The following is a 13,795-nucleotide window of genomic DNA, read 5'->3' as shown; positions in this document are numbered from 1 at the left end:
CGGAGCCGACGCGTGCGCGCGTGCGTGTGTGCGCATGCGCAGGCGGGGTGACCGGCGTGCCCCGCACGCCCCGCCCCCGCGATGACGCCGTGCGTGCGCGCGCCCGGTCCGCGCCCCCGCCGGTTTTTATAGCGGCCGCGGGCGGTGCTGGCGGCGGTTGGTGGCTGCGGGGCCGGCGAGGAGGAGACATCATGGCGGCTACACTGTTCGTGCTGCTGAGTTTGGCGCTGCTGGGCGCCCACGGAGCCTCAGGGGCTGGTGAGGAGCGGGCCGGGGGCGGGGGTGCGGTCCTGCAGGGGCCGGGAATGGAGGCCGCGGGCCGAGGCTGCGGTCCGGACCGGAAGCCAACGGGAGCGTGGGGCCTCGGCGCGGGGCCGCCTGGGGTGCGAAAGGCCGGCCCCGGGGGCTTCCCGCGCCAGCGTGGAGCTTGGGGGTGAAGTCCCAGGGTTTGAGGGGGGCTGGGGGTCCCTCCCGGCGCTGCCTGCCAGGCTCCCTCGGGCGTTGCGCTCTCTGTGTGTGGGCGTGAAGCCCCTGCTTGGGGGCGGGAGCCAGGGGGTCCGGCCAGGCCGGTCTCGGTCGAGGGAGGTGGGCGTCCTGCTTTTCGGTGGCCTGGGGTTGGGGGATCCCTGGCAGAGGTGGAGGCTCTCGCCTGATATCTGGGCGAGGGCGTCTGCGAAGGCGGCTGGAGGTGGCCCGCCCGTCCCTCCGGCCGGGAGAAGGGAGACCCAGAGCCTGGGTGAGCGTCCCCTTTGGCCTGGAGTCGGGGCAGGGGCTGGGCTGGTGCCTGCCCGACCTGTCCTGCTGGGACTGGACTCCGCAGGTCGGGGGAAAACGGCCTGAGGGTGGAGCCTGGAGACGGGCCCACCCTGCCTGCGCGTGTTAGGGTCAGAGACCCTCCCCGGCGTGTCTGGGGCCCCCGCCAGGGCCCGCGCTGCCGGGAGCGATCGTCTTGGCGCTCTCTTCTGGAAAAGGGGCTTTTGTCCTCCAGGCGCACACGGAGGCTCTGAGTGGGTCAGCCCTCCGGATCGGGAAGGGATTACCGTTCTTCACGGGATTTAGCCCTGGCGTCTTGCCTCGGGTGTGCACCTGCCCCCGGGTGTTCTCCCAGACTCTTAAGCCCTCGCAGGCTCCCTCGAGGCGCCCTGCCTGGAAGGGGAGGCAGAATCTCCCTCGCGTGGCGCCAGCCTTCTCTCTGATTCTGCCTTGCTTCAGGACACAGAATGTGGTGGTCTCTGAACGCCCCTCCTTTACAGGCGAGGAAACGGAGCCCTGTGGGGAGTCGAGGTTCCAAGGTCATAATGAGGGGCCTTGGCCACCCCATTCAGCGCAGGAAATAGTGAGAAAGTGGTTTTTAGCAGACTCTGACCGGGCATTAGGTTTCCAGTGCTGTCTTAGGAGGGGCCGTGTGGGGGTGGGCGGACGCGGGTGGAGAGTGCGTTTGGGAAATGGATTGAGGTGTGTTTTTCCGGGAGAAAAGCATGACAGCCTTTCTTGCTTGATAGAAAATTTCTTCCTTTATTGAGACCCCCATTTGGTTCTGGGTTAAAGATTTATAGTGAGGCTGGGTGTGGAGGCTCACACCTGTAATCCCAGCACTTTGGGAGGCTGAGGTGGGTGGATCACCTGAGGTCAGGAGTTCAAGACCAGCCTGGCCAACATGGCAAAACTCCATCTCTACTAAAAACACAAAAATTAGCTGGGTGTGGTGGCGCACGCCTGTAATCCCAGCCACTCGGGAAGCTGAGGCAAGAGAATCGCTTGAACCCAGGAGGTGAAGGTTGCAGTGAGCCGATATTGGACCACGGCACTCCAGCCTGGGTAACAGAGGGAGACTCTGTCTTTTAAAAAAAAAAAAAAAGGCCGGGCGTGGTGGCTCACGCCTGTAATCCCAGCACTTTGGGAGGCCGGGGCGGGTGGATCACGAGGTCAGGAGATTGAGACCATCCTGGCTAACATGGTGAAACCCCGTCCTACTAAAAATTCAAAAACTTAACTGGGCGTGGTGGCAGGTGCCTGTAGTCCCAGCTTCTAGGGAGGCTGAGGCAGGAGAATGGTGTGAACCTGGGAGGCAGAGCTTGCAGTGAGCCGATATGGCGCCGCTGCACTCCAGCCTGGGTGACAGAGTGAGACTCTGTCTCAGACAAAAAAAAATTATAATGACTGATGTGTTGGGAACAAGGTGTAGAGCTGGAGGGTCTGGGCTCCTGAAGGGTCAAGAGCAAGGGCTTGGAGCCTCTCTCCTGGGCATTGAGCCATAGGGGGCCTTGGGCAGAGGCTGAGGAGGGAGCTCCTTTTTCCAGAGGCTTTGCCAGCTAACTCCTGACCCACGTCTGAGATTTCGTCTTCCTGGTAACCGAAGTGGCCCTTTATTGAATGTCTCCTGGGCAAGGACCTGGCCCCAGCACTGCGACCAGCTCTGTGGGGAGACACAGATAGGAGCCCCCGGGCGAGGTGAATGTGGGAGATAAGCCACCGCCTCAGCCCTGTGGAAACAGCCTCAGTGGTGGGAGCCAGCCAGGCTTGACTGGGTTTCAAGCGCAGCACGAGGCTCCCACATTGAGCTAATTTGGACAGCCAAGTGGGTGAAAGACCTTTGGTCCATCCCTGCCGCGTAGCGCAGGTCACGGTTTTGTTCCTCTTGTGCAGGAGACTGAGAAGCGTTTCTCCTCATCGGAAAGCTTAGCCCGGGGCTTACTGGCCAGAGCTGCGTGTGGAGTCCGCAGTGCTGGCAGCGCTGCCGTGCCGCCGTGTGTGTGTGTGTGCGTGTGTGTGTGTGTGTGTGTGGGGTGAGAAGTGGGTCTGTGTGTGTGTGGTGAGAAGGTGTGTGTGTGTGGTGAGAAGTGGGTCTGTATGTGTGTGGTGAGAAGTGGATCTGTGTGTGTGTGTGTGTGTGGTGAGAAGTGGGTCTGTGTGTGTGTGTGTGGTGAGAAGTGGGTGTGTGTGTGTGTGTGGTGAGAAGTGGGTCTGTGTGTGCGTGTGTGTGGTGAGAAGGTGTGTGTGTGTGTGTGTGGTGAGAAGTGGGTGTGTGTGTGTGTGGTGAGAAGTGGGTGTGTGTGCGTTTGTGTGTGGTGAGAAGTGGGTCTGTGTGTGTGTGTGTGGGGTGAGAAGTGGGTCTGTGTGTGCGTGTGTGTGTGGTTAGAAGTGGGTCTGTGTGTGTGTGTGTGGTGAGAAGTGGGTCTGTGTGTGTGTGTGTGGTGAGAAGTGGGTCTGTGTGTGCGTGTGTGTGTGGTGAGAAGTGGGTCTGTGTGTGTGTGTGTGGTGAGAAGTGGGTCTGTGTGTGTGTGTGGTGAGAAGTGGGTCTGTGTGTGCGTGTGTGGTGAGAAGTGGGTGTGTGTGTGTGGTGAGAAGGTGTGTGTGTGTGGTGAGAAGTGGGTCTGTGTGTGTGTGTGGTAAGTGGGTCTGTGTGTGTGTGTGTGTGGTGAGAAGTGGGTCTGTGTGTGCGTGTGTGTGGTGAGAAGGTGTGTGTGTGTGGTGAGAAGTGGGTCTGTGTGTGTGTGTGGTAAGTGGGTCTGTGTGTGTGTGTGTGTGGTGAGAAGTGGGTCTGTGTGTGTGTGTGTGTGTGGTGAGAAGTAGGTCTGTGTGTGCGTGTGTGGTGAGAAGTGGGTGTGTGTGTGTGGTGAGAAGTGGGTCTTTGTGTGTGTGTGGTGAGAAGTGGGTCTGTGTGTGTGTGTGTGTGGTGAGAAGTGGGTCTGTGTGTGTGTGTGTGGTGAGAAGTAGGTCTGTGTGTGCGTGTGTGTGTGGTGAGAAGTGGGTCTGTGTGTGTGTGGTGAGAAGTGGGTCTGTGTGTGTGTGTGTGGTGAGAAGTGGGTCTGTGTGTGTGTGGTGAGAAGTGGGTGTGTGTGTGTGTGTGGTGAGAAGTGGGTCTGTGTGTGTGGTGAGAAGTGGGTCTGTGTGTGTGTGTGGTGAGAAGTGGGTCTGTGTGTGTGTGGTGAGAAGTGGGTCTGTGTGTGTGTGGTGAGAAGGTGTGTGTGTGTGGTGAGAAGTGGGTCTGTGTGTGTGTGTGTGGTGAGAAGTGGGTCTGTGTGTGTGTGTGGTGAGAAGTGGGTCTGTGTGTGTGTGTGTGGTGAGAAGGTGTGTGTGTGTGGTGAGAAGTGGGTCTGTGTGTGTGTGTGTGGTGAGAAGTGGGTCTGTGTGTGTGTGTGGTGAGAAGTGGGTCTGTGTGTGTGTGTGGTGAGAAGTGGGTCTGTGTGTGTGTGTGTGTGGTGAGAAGTGGGTGTGTGTGTGTGTGTGGTGAGAAGGTGTGTGTGTGTGGTGAGAAGTGGGTCTGTGTGTGTGTGTGTGGTGAGAAGGTGTGTGTGTGTGGTGAGAAGTAGGTCTGTGTGTGTGTGTGGTAAGTGGGTCTGTGTGTGTGTGTGTGTGGTGAGAAGTGGGTCTGTGTGTGCGTGTGTGGTGAGAAGTGGGTGTGTGTGTGTGTGTGGTGAGAAGGTGTGTGTGTGTGGTGAGAAGTGGGTCTGTGTGTGTGTGGTAAGTGGGTCTGTGTGTGTGTGTGTGGTGAGAAGTGGGTCTGTGTGTGCGTGTGTGTGGTGAGAAGGTGTGTGTGTGTGGTGAGAAGTGGGTCTGTGTGTGTGTGTGGTAAGTGGGTCTGTGTGTGTGTGTGTGGTGAGAAGTGGGTCTGTGTGTGTGTGTGGTAAGTGGGTCTGTGTGTGTGTGTGTGTGGTGAGAAGTGGGTCTGTGTGTGCGTGTGTGGTGAGAAGTGGGTCTGTGTGTGTGTGGTGAGAAGGTGTGTGTGTGTGGTGAGAAGTGGGTCTGTGTGTGTGTGTGGTAAGTGGGTCTGTGTGTGTGTGTATGTGGTGAGAAGTGGGTCTGTGTGTGCGTGTGTGTGGTGAGAAGGTGTGTGTGTGTGGTGAGAAGTGGGTCTGTGTGTGTGTGGTGAGAAGGTGTGTGTGTGTGGTGAGAAGTGGGTCTGTGTGTGTGTGTGGTAAGTGGGTCTGTGTGTGTGTGTGTGGTGAGAAGTGGGTCTGTGTGTGTGTGTGTGTGGTGAGAAGTGGGTCTGTGTGTGCGTGTGTGGTGAGAAGTGGGTCTGTGTGTGTGTGTGGTGAGAAGTGGGTCTGTGTGTGTGTGTGGTGAGAAGTGGGTCTGTGTGTGTGTGTGTGTGGTGAGAAGTGGGTCTGTGTGTGTGTGTGTGGTGAGAAGGTGTGTGTGTGTGGTGAGAAGTGGGTCTGTGTGTGTGTGGTAAGTGGGTCTGTGTGTGTGTGTGTGTGGTGAGAAGTGGGTCTGTGTGTGTGTGTGTGTGGTGAGAAGTGGGTCTGTGTGTGCGTGTGTGGTGAGAAGTGGGTCTGTGTGTGTGTGTGGTGAGAAGTGGGTCTGTGTGTGTGTGTGTGGTGAGAAGTGGGTCTGTGTGTGTGTGTGTGGGGTGAGAAGTGGGTCTGTGTGCGTGTTTGTGGTGAGAAGTGGGTCCATGTCCGTGGAGCATGTTTGTGCTTTTAACCCCAATTTTGCTGGGGACTGACTTGTGAAGACCAGAAGGTTTGGGCCACACAGCCTTGTCCTGTGTGGGGTGGACACTGCTGTTTGCTCTGTGAATTTGGGACTGTGTTTGCCTCTCCTGAAACTTGCTTCGGGGGCGTCTATGGGTTGGTGGGGCACGGCTGGATGTGGTGAGTGCCCAAGGTTGGCCGTCCACGTCTCCTGTGGGCGTGTCAGGGCCGGGAGGGCCGGGTGTGCTAGCCGGGTCCGGAGGGCGGAGGGCGGGGGGCTTCGTCCCTGAGCTTCAGATGACAGGAGTGGGAGTGCCTGGCTGCGGCTGGTGGGGGCGGGTAGGGGAGGTGCCTGAGGCCACTTCCCAGAGCTGTTCTCCGGCTCCTGTGCGAGCACTGCAGTGGGTGGGGAGGAGGGCGGGTGGGGGTGGGTGGGGAGGAGGGCGGGTGGGGGTGGGGGGGGGCAGGCAGCCTTATCCTGCAGGGCTGCTTGTGTACAAGTACCACGCGGTCTGCCTGGCCCTGAGCCCCGGCCTGGCTGCCGAGTGGGCAAGGAGGCGGCGGCTGTTTTTAGATGAAGGTGACTTTACTTGAGAACATGGGCTGCAGCTCATGTGCCCAGAATCGAATTCTAACCTTTCTGGGGCTGTGGCCGAGTGTCAGCCGCCGGGCGTCCTCCTGGTGCTCGTGGGCGGAGGCTCCTGGTGCGGCCAGCGAGATGGGGTCGTGGGTGGGGTGGGGGGGCTCTCATTGCCCCCGAGGAGCCTCTGTGGAGGCTTTCTCTTCCAGACAGCCCACCCCAGTGACATTTCAGTACAGACACAAACACCGTCAGCATCTGGAGGGGCCGCAGGGTCGTTCTGTCCAAAGCCTTTTGGTCCCTTTGGGAGGGACGCCGCCCGCTGAGAAAGTGGCAGACCCAGCGGTAGCACCGTGACCGGTGCAGATGGTCCCTGGGAGCCCAGAACTCCCGGGAAGGTGGGTGGGGCCCCCACCTGGTCCTCCTCTGCCCTGTGTGCCCTGCCCGGCCTGGCGGTGGGGTGTGGTGACTCAGGGGCCAGCCCTCTGCTAGCAGCCCTGGGTGAGGAGGATGAGGAGCGCAGCCCTGCAGGGTGGAGGATGAGGAGAGGGGCCGCTGCAGGGCAGGAAGGGGCTTGCCAGCTGGGCCGCCTCTGGCTGTGCTTCCTGCCCTGACTCACCTCGCCCAGCTCTGCATGTAGCTGCCGGTTTTGCAGTCTGGGAAATCTTAACTCCCAAGAAATGTAGGTTACCAGGAGGAGATCCCTTTGTGAAAATGGCACTGCCAGCCAGGCGCAGTGGCTCGCGCCTGTAATTCCAACACTTTGGGAGGCCCAGGAGGGTGGATCACGAGGTCAGGAGTTCAGTACCAGCCTGGCCAAGATGGTGAAACCCCGTCTCTACTAAAAATACAAAACATTAGCTGAGTGTGGTGGCAGGCGCCTGTAATCCCGGTTACTCAGGAGTCGGGAGGCTGAGGCAGGAGAATTGCTTGAACCCAAGAGGCAGAGGTTGTGGTGAGCTGAGATTGTGCCACTGCACTCCAGCCTGGCAACAGAGTGAGACTGTCTCAAAAAAAAAAAAAAAGAAAAAAGCCGGGCGCGGTGGCTCAAGCCTGTAATCCCAGCACTTTGGGAGGCCGAGACGGGCGGATCACGAGGTCAGGAGATCGAGACCATCCTGGCTAACACAGTGAAACCCCGTCTCTACTAAAAAAAAAAACACAAAAAACTAGCCGGGCGAGGTGGCGGGCGCCTGTAGTCCCCGCTACTCGGGAGGCTGAGGCAGGAGAATGGCGTAAACCCAGGAGGCGGAGCTTGCAGTGAGCTGAGATCCGGCCACTGCACTCCAACCCGGGCGACAGAGCAAGACTCCGTCTCAAAAAAAAAAAAAAAAAAAAAAAGGAAAAAAAAAGAAAATGGCACTGCCGGAACTTGTTAACTGCGCCTGCCTGGAGTTCACCTCCGGTGGTCGGGTGTGAACATCTGCTGTCCCTGTGGCATTGGGGCCTGTGACCTGTGCGCTGCCACGCAGCCTCGGGGCCGTGAGCATGCGTGTACACGTGTACGTGTTGTGGCGTGTGTGTCTGCAGGTGTGTGTCCTTGTATACGTGTGTGTTGTGGTGGTGCCTGGGGAGCCTGACTTCAGAGGCTGGTGTGGGGAGGGGGCTGCAAGGTCCCGGGGCGAGGAGGCACTCCCCATGCTTCCCGCTGGGCTGGGCTGCGCTGGGCTGGCAGGCGGGTGCCAGGCACAGTGTGAGGGTCTGTGTGGATTCCCTTGTGCTCCTTCGCGGCTCTGGGGGCCTTCCCTTGCATTTCGAAGGAAGGGGTGGCGGGTGGCCAGAGGTGAGGGGCCCTGAGGCCCTGCCTGGCTCCCAGCTTCACAAAGCCCCGCCTCTCTGGGTCACCGCCCTCAGAGACTGCTGAGGACACCAGCTCTCCACCCATGAGCCACCCTAAAGGAGCTGGGCTAGGGGCTCCTGGACAGAGGCCGCCTGCCCCTTTGGCTTTGGGGTTTGTTTTTCTCAGCAGCTCACCGGGTCTCTGGGGTGGGGCTATCGGGCAGAAGGCAGAGGACGCTGCCCTTGGGAGCTGAGCTCCCGGCAGCCCTCGGGGCTCAGGACTCCTGGCTGTTCCGCAGTTTCATGTGTTTTGTGTTTTGAAACCGTGTGTGGTCCCACAGTTGTGCCCTCAGAAGCCGCCGTGGCTGCCATGAGGTAGGAGTGGACTGGACGGCCACGGTGGCCCCCCCAGTCTTTCCCGTGCCTTGCTCTTTCCAGCCGGGCCCCATCACTCCCCACACGCGGAAAGGAAGTGGCTTCCCACCCGTCCTGGCCGGGAGTCCTGTGGCAAGGCCTTCCCCAGGGGCTGCCCTCCCAAGTGCCCTGGGCACTAACAGGCCCCCGCGCTCTCCCTGCAGCCGGCTTCGTCCAGGCGCCGCTGTCCCAGCAGAGGTGGGTGGGGGGCAGTGTGGAGCTGCACTGCGAGGCCGTGGGCAGCCCGGTGCCCGAGATCCAGTGGTGGTTTGAAGGGCACGGTCCCAACGACACCTGCTCCCAGCTCTGGGACGGCGCCCGGCTGGACCGCGTCCACATCCACGCCACCTACCACCGGCACGCGGCCAGCACCATCTCCATCGACACGCTTGCAGAGGAGGACACGGGCACCTATGAGTGCCGGGCCAGCAACGACCCGGACCGCAACCATCTGACCCGGGCGCCCAGGGTCAAGTGGGTCCGCGCCCAGGCAGTCGTGCTAGTCCTGGAACGTGAGTGGCAGGCACCGCCCTCCCCACCTCCTTCATTTTCCCTCCTGTGCCACTCGCCTCCTGGCTCCTGCTCCGGCTCCTGCTCCATAGAACCCAGACGCCTCCTCCCCTCTCCGTCCCGCTGTGCCCCATGGGCCCACCACCTGGACAGAGGGGCCTGGACCTGAAGAGGGTGGGCTCGCTGCTTGACCACCAGTGCTGGGCAGCCTGGCTTGGGGAGGGCAGGGCTCTGCCCTCCAGCAGGTGGGTCCTCGTCCTCCCCTCGACCCTCCTGGTGCCGTCTGTTCCGCCGTTCCTTTCTGCTCCCCTGGGCGCCTGCCCAGCTCCCTCCCTGAGCATCCGTATTGCAAGCCTGAGGGGCCTCCAAGCTCAGCCCAGGCTTGCAGGTCTCAGAACCTTCTGTGTCCTTCGCAGCGTCTATTTCTAAGGGATTTTCACATTTCAGTTCCTAATGGGAATATTGTAAACTGACCAAGAACCAAGAGATTTGCTTGCTGGGGATTGGCAGAAGAACGGGTGCTCCCAGCACTGCTGGATGCTGTCAGCCTGGGGTCGGGGGGTGTGGAGCCACCTGGGTGCCTCCTAGAGAAGGGCATGGGAGCCTTGGCCAGGGGGTGCTGTGGCTATTTTTTTTTTTTTTTCCTGGAGACAGATTCTTGCTCTGTTGCCCAGGTGGAGCGCAGTGGCACGGTATCGGCTCAGTGCAACCTCCACCTCCTGGGTTCAAGCGATTCTCCTGCTTCAGCCTCCCAAGTAGCTGTGATTACAGGCATGAGCCAACAAGTCTGGTTAATTTTTTTGTACTTTTAGTAAGATGGGGTTTCACCATGTTGGCCAGGCTGGTCTTAAACTTCCAACCTTGTGATCCGCCCACCTCAGCCTCCCAAGTGCTGGGCCGGGATTACAGGCGTGAGCCACTGCGCTGGCCGGCTACGTTTTTAGAAAGGAATTTCCAGTTTGTGCTAGGGCTGCTCCAAGGGCCTGATGTCCTGGTCCTGGCTCAGGGACGTGAGTGGTGCCTTGTCTGTCCCCACACCCCGGTCCCAGCCTCGTGTGTCTCCGGGCGGGAACATCACCAGGTGGGGCCGCTCGGTTGCCAGCGCCTTAGCCCAGGGCCCGCCAGCTGCCGGCGAAGGGCGCCTTCCCGAAGGGGCCGCCTCAGCAGGCGCTTGTGGCTCTTCTCTTCCGGAGGCGCGGCCAAAGTTCCCCTTGGGCTTCCCGTCTTCGGGGTGTCGGCCATGGTGTTTTCGGGAGTGAAAACAAGCCCTTCCCGGGAGGAGCCACAGGTTCCTGGGGGTCAGGCAGGCAGCGCGGCCGTGCTCCTCCACTCTGCTGACCGCGTCTCGCCGGGCCTCGCAGCCGGCACAGTCTCCACTTCCGTAGAAAACATTGGCTCGAAGACACTCCTCACCTGCTCCTTGAACGACAGCTCCACAGAGGTCACCGGGCACCGCTGGCTGAAAGGCGGCGCGGTGCTGAAGGAGGACACACTGCCCGGCCAGAAAACGGACTTCGAGTGAGTGCCGGACCGCGGAATGCCACCACGTGCCCCTTCTCACAGCTTTCTTGCCGCGAGTGGCCTGTGGTCCGTGAGAACAAAAGACTGGTCGCCAGGCTCGATCCAGGCGGAAGTCAGGGGCCAGCTCCGCTCGGATCCCCAGAGGGAAACCCCAGGGAGGGGTCTGAGGGCGCCCTTGGGGGCCAGGTGGTTCCAGTAGTCCTGACAGGTGTCCCTGTTGCTCCCTCACCAGGTCCCGGGCACAAAGGGGCACCACACTGCCAGGTCCCAGGCACAAAGGGCACCACACTGCCAGGTCCCGGGCACAAAGGGGCACCACACTGCCAGGTCCCGGGCACAAAGGGGCACCACACTGCCAGGTCCCGGGCACAAAGGGCACCACACTGCCAGGTCCCGGGCACAAAGGGCACCACACTGCCAGGTCCCGGGCACACATGCAGGCCTCCCCGGCTCTGTGCTCCTGACACAAGAGGGCGCCACACTGAGGCCTGCCCGGCTCAGCCCCCAGATGCTGTCATGGCCAGAGCCTTGTCATCACTGGAGCTGGGACCGCCCTGGGAGCACAGAGCCTTTTGTTTTGAGGCTCACTGGGAAGACAGTCCCAGGGTGTGGGGTGCAGAGCAGGGACCAGAGGTGACGGGTTCGTCGTCAGGGAGAGGGGCCTGTTTGCTGGCTCTCTCACCTGGAGGGTCTTGCCAGCCTGGCTCTGTCCCTGGGGCCGTACGGGGACACCAGGAGTTTTGTTGACGTTCAGACTTGACTGGGACAGTTTGACTTTCACTGTGCCGTGGCTGGGCCCCTGGAGAGCCCTGGGTCCCGGGAGGCGTCCTGCAGAGCCGGGCCCAGCTCACCGCCTGCTGTGGTTGCAGGGTGGACTCCGACGACCTCTGGGGAGAGTACTCCTGTGTCTTCCTCCCCGAGCCCACGGGCAGGGCCGACATCCAGCTCGACGGTGAGTCCTGCAGCCAGGGGTGCCGGGCGCCGCCCACTTGTCGGGGGAAGCGGTTGGCCTGAAGCACCCGGCACATCCCAGAGCCCTGCCCTGCTCCGTGGAGGGGCACAGGCCTCGCGCTGCGGGGAGCCCTGCGGTTCCAGGCTCCTCTCTCTCATCCCTCCTGTCAGGCACCCCCAGAGTGAAGGCTGTGAAGTCGTCAGAACATGTCAGCGAGGGGGAGATGGCCGTGCTGGCCTGCAAGTCAGAGTCCCTGCCCCCCGTCACCGACTGGGTCTGGTACAAGATAACTGACTCTGGGGACCAGGTGAGAAGCCAGGGAGGCCGGGGGTCCCGGGCTCAGCCCTCAGGACCGGGGGAGGGGCCTGGGCCCGGGGTCCCGGGCTCAGCCCACAGGACCGGGGGAGGGGCCTAGGTCCGGGGTCCCGGGCTCAGCCCCTGTCCTTGGTCCCCCTAGGTCATCGTGAACGGCTCCCAGGGCAGGTTCTTCGTGAGTTCCTCGCAGGGCCGGTCGGAGCTACACATCGAGAACCTGAACATGGAGGCCGACCCCGGCAAGTACGCGTGCAATGGCACCAGCTCCAAGGGCACCGACCAGGCCGTGATCACCCTCCGCGTGCGCAGCCACCTGGCCGCCCTCTGGCCCTTCCTGGGCATCGTGGCTGAGGTGCTGGTGCTGGTCACCATCATCTTCATCTATGAGAAGCGCCGGAAGCCCGAGGACGTCCTGGATGGTGAGCCATCTGCCCTCCTGCCCACACGCCCCGCTCTTGGGGTGGTCCGGGGCCACTCCTGGTCAGTCCCTGCCAGCCCCACCACTGACCCAGAGCTCAGAAGCAAGGAGCCCCGGGCGGGGAGTTGATAGGACCCTGAAAGGCAGTGTGGGATGGAGCGTCCGGTCCGTCCGTGGGCAGCTGCGACTCTGGGCAGCGGGACCCCAGGAGGAGGAAGAGGCAGCAGCTTCACCCCACAGCCTCACCCGACCCTTCCCTCCCCCTCACTTGGCTGCAAGCCAGTGTCCTCTGTGGTAAGCCAGCCCTTGCTGCTCCGCCCGACCTCGTGGCAGCTGCAAAGAGCCCAGGGCCATGGTATCAGGGAGTCCTGGCCTCTGCACGATCGGGCTCGGGAACCTGAGGTCAGCCATGTTTGGCTCCGGCAGCGCCTGCGGCTCTTCTGCCACTCGGGCTGCGTGTTCTGGGGCGAGGCCTATGTGGGCCTGTGGTGGCGGCTCTTGGAAAGCACTGGGGGGCCGGAGTGAGGCCCATGAGGCCGTGGGGACAGCTTACCTTGGGGGGGGACAGCTCGCCATGGGGGGGGCACAGCTCGCCATGGGGAGCACACCGCAGGTGGGGAGGGCGGGTTTTCCCCGCACCATTCGGCCTCAGAAGATGCACACGCCGGGGCTGATGCGCTGCCCTGAGCCACCTGGAGGTCACTGAGGGCAGGGCCAGCAGCACAGATGTCCCTGCTCGGGGGCGTGAGTGGGACCAGCTCTGACAGGCTGTTCTCTCGTCCTCTCTTTCATGGTGGCGGTCCTCCTTCAGATGACGACGCGGGCTCTGCTCCCCTGTAAGTCCCAGCTGTGGGGTTCGGGGTCCCAAGGAGCTGCCTGCTGCCCCAGGCCTTTAAAACACAAAGAGCCCCCCGGCTTCAGTATTCTGGGGTCCTGGGGGCCGGGGTGGGCAGAGGTGACTTGGAGAGGGTGACTTGTCAGAGACAGCCTCTCACGTGGCCCCTCATGCCCCAGGAAGAGCAGCGGGCAGCACCTGAACGACAAAGGCAAGAAAGTCCGACAGAGGAACTCCTCCTAGCCAGGTGGGGCGGGCGGTCCTCCTGAGCCGGGGCTCCTGGGTCCCGCCTGTGGGCTGCTGGGAGGTGGGTCCAGTCTGAACGCCCCTCCCTGTCCCCAGGTGGCCCGAGGACGCTCCCCGCCCCCGCGTCTGCGTCGCCGCTGGAGTCCACTCCCAGTGCTTGCAAGATTCCAAGTTCTCGCCTCTTAAAGAAAACCCACCCCATAGATTCCCATCATACGCTTTCGTCTTTTTAAAAAAAGTAGGGTTTTCTTTCTACATTCAGGATTCTGTTCCTTAGGTTTTTTCCTTTGTGAGTATTTCTCGAGAGCCCGGGAGCTGCCGCGCCGCGGCCCGCCTGTGGCTTTCCGCCTCTGGGTCTGAGTCATGGCGGGTGGGCGGCGCAGCCTTCTCCCTGGCTGCGGAAGGTCACAGGTCACACGAGGGGCCCGCGTCCTGCCTGTCTGAAGCCAATGCTGTCTGGTTGCGCCATTTTTGCGCTTTCATGTTTAATTTTATGAAGGCCACAGGTCTGTGTTTGACTCAGCCTCAGGGACGACTCCGACTTCTTGGCCACAGAGGACTCACCTGCCCACACTGAGGGCAACCCCGTCACGGCCTCAAGTCTCCCCCAAGCCCCTTCCTTGCCTGTGCATCCGGGGGAAGCTCTTGAGAGGGTTTGCTGGGGAACTGGCGCCGTCGCTGGGACTCCAGAGCCGTGGACGCCCCTCCCCAGCTCGCCCCTCGAGGACGGCCCACTCTCCACAGCACCAGGACTCAGTGGGAGCCCCTGTCCCACCCACCGCCACAATAAAGATCGCCCCCACCCCCA

General features: G+C 61.6%; 1 protein-coding gene across 2 annotated transcripts; it reads left to right on the top strand.

Moving 5' to 3' along the window:
* The first annotated feature begins 74 nt into the window (after window positions 1-74).
* On the top strand, window positions 75-13,795 carry BSG (basigin (Ok blood group)). 2 transcript variants are annotated; one of them, XM_073017194.1, is made up of 9 exons: window positions 117-258; window positions 8,355-8,702; window positions 10,062-10,218; window positions 11,091-11,173; window positions 11,344-11,480; window positions 11,631-11,907; window positions 12,718-12,742; window positions 12,921-12,988; window positions 13,084-13,795. In XM_073017194.1, exons 1-8 carry the CDS (start codon window positions 192-194, stop codon window positions 12,982-12,984), a joined length of 1,158 nt encoding a protein of 385 aa, XP_072873295.1. In that variant the 5' UTR covers window positions 117-191; the 3' UTR covers window positions 12,985-12,988; window positions 13,084-13,795. The 2 variants fall into 2 exon arrangements, with proteins under 2 accessions (XP_007992746.1, XP_072873295.1); XM_007994555.3 differs by lacking the exon at window positions 8,355-8,702 and having other exon boundaries at window positions 75-258.

Source organism: Chlorocebus sabaeus, chromosome 6 (assembly GCF_047675955.1).
Source record: "Chlorocebus sabaeus isolate Y175 chromosome 6, mChlSab1.0.hap1, whole genome shotgun sequence".
Classification (NCBI taxonomy): domain Eukaryota; kingdom Metazoa; phylum Chordata; class Mammalia; order Primates; family Cercopithecidae; genus Chlorocebus; species Chlorocebus sabaeus.
This window is presented reverse-complemented; position numbering and strand designations above follow the sequence as displayed.

Coding starts and splice junctions, on each gene's coding strand:
- BSG (XM_073017194.1), top strand. CDS start 192: ATGGCGGCTACACTGTTCGTGCTGCTGAGTTTGGCGCTGCTGGGCGCC. Junction 11,174..11,343: donor GGCCGACATCCAGCTCGACG/GTGAGTCCTGCA, acceptor CCCTCCTGTCAG/GCACCCCCAGAGTGAAGGCT. Junction 11,481..11,630: donor TAACTGACTCTGGGGACCAG/GTGAGAAGCCAG, acceptor TGGTCCCCCTAG/GTCATCGTGAACGGCTCCCA.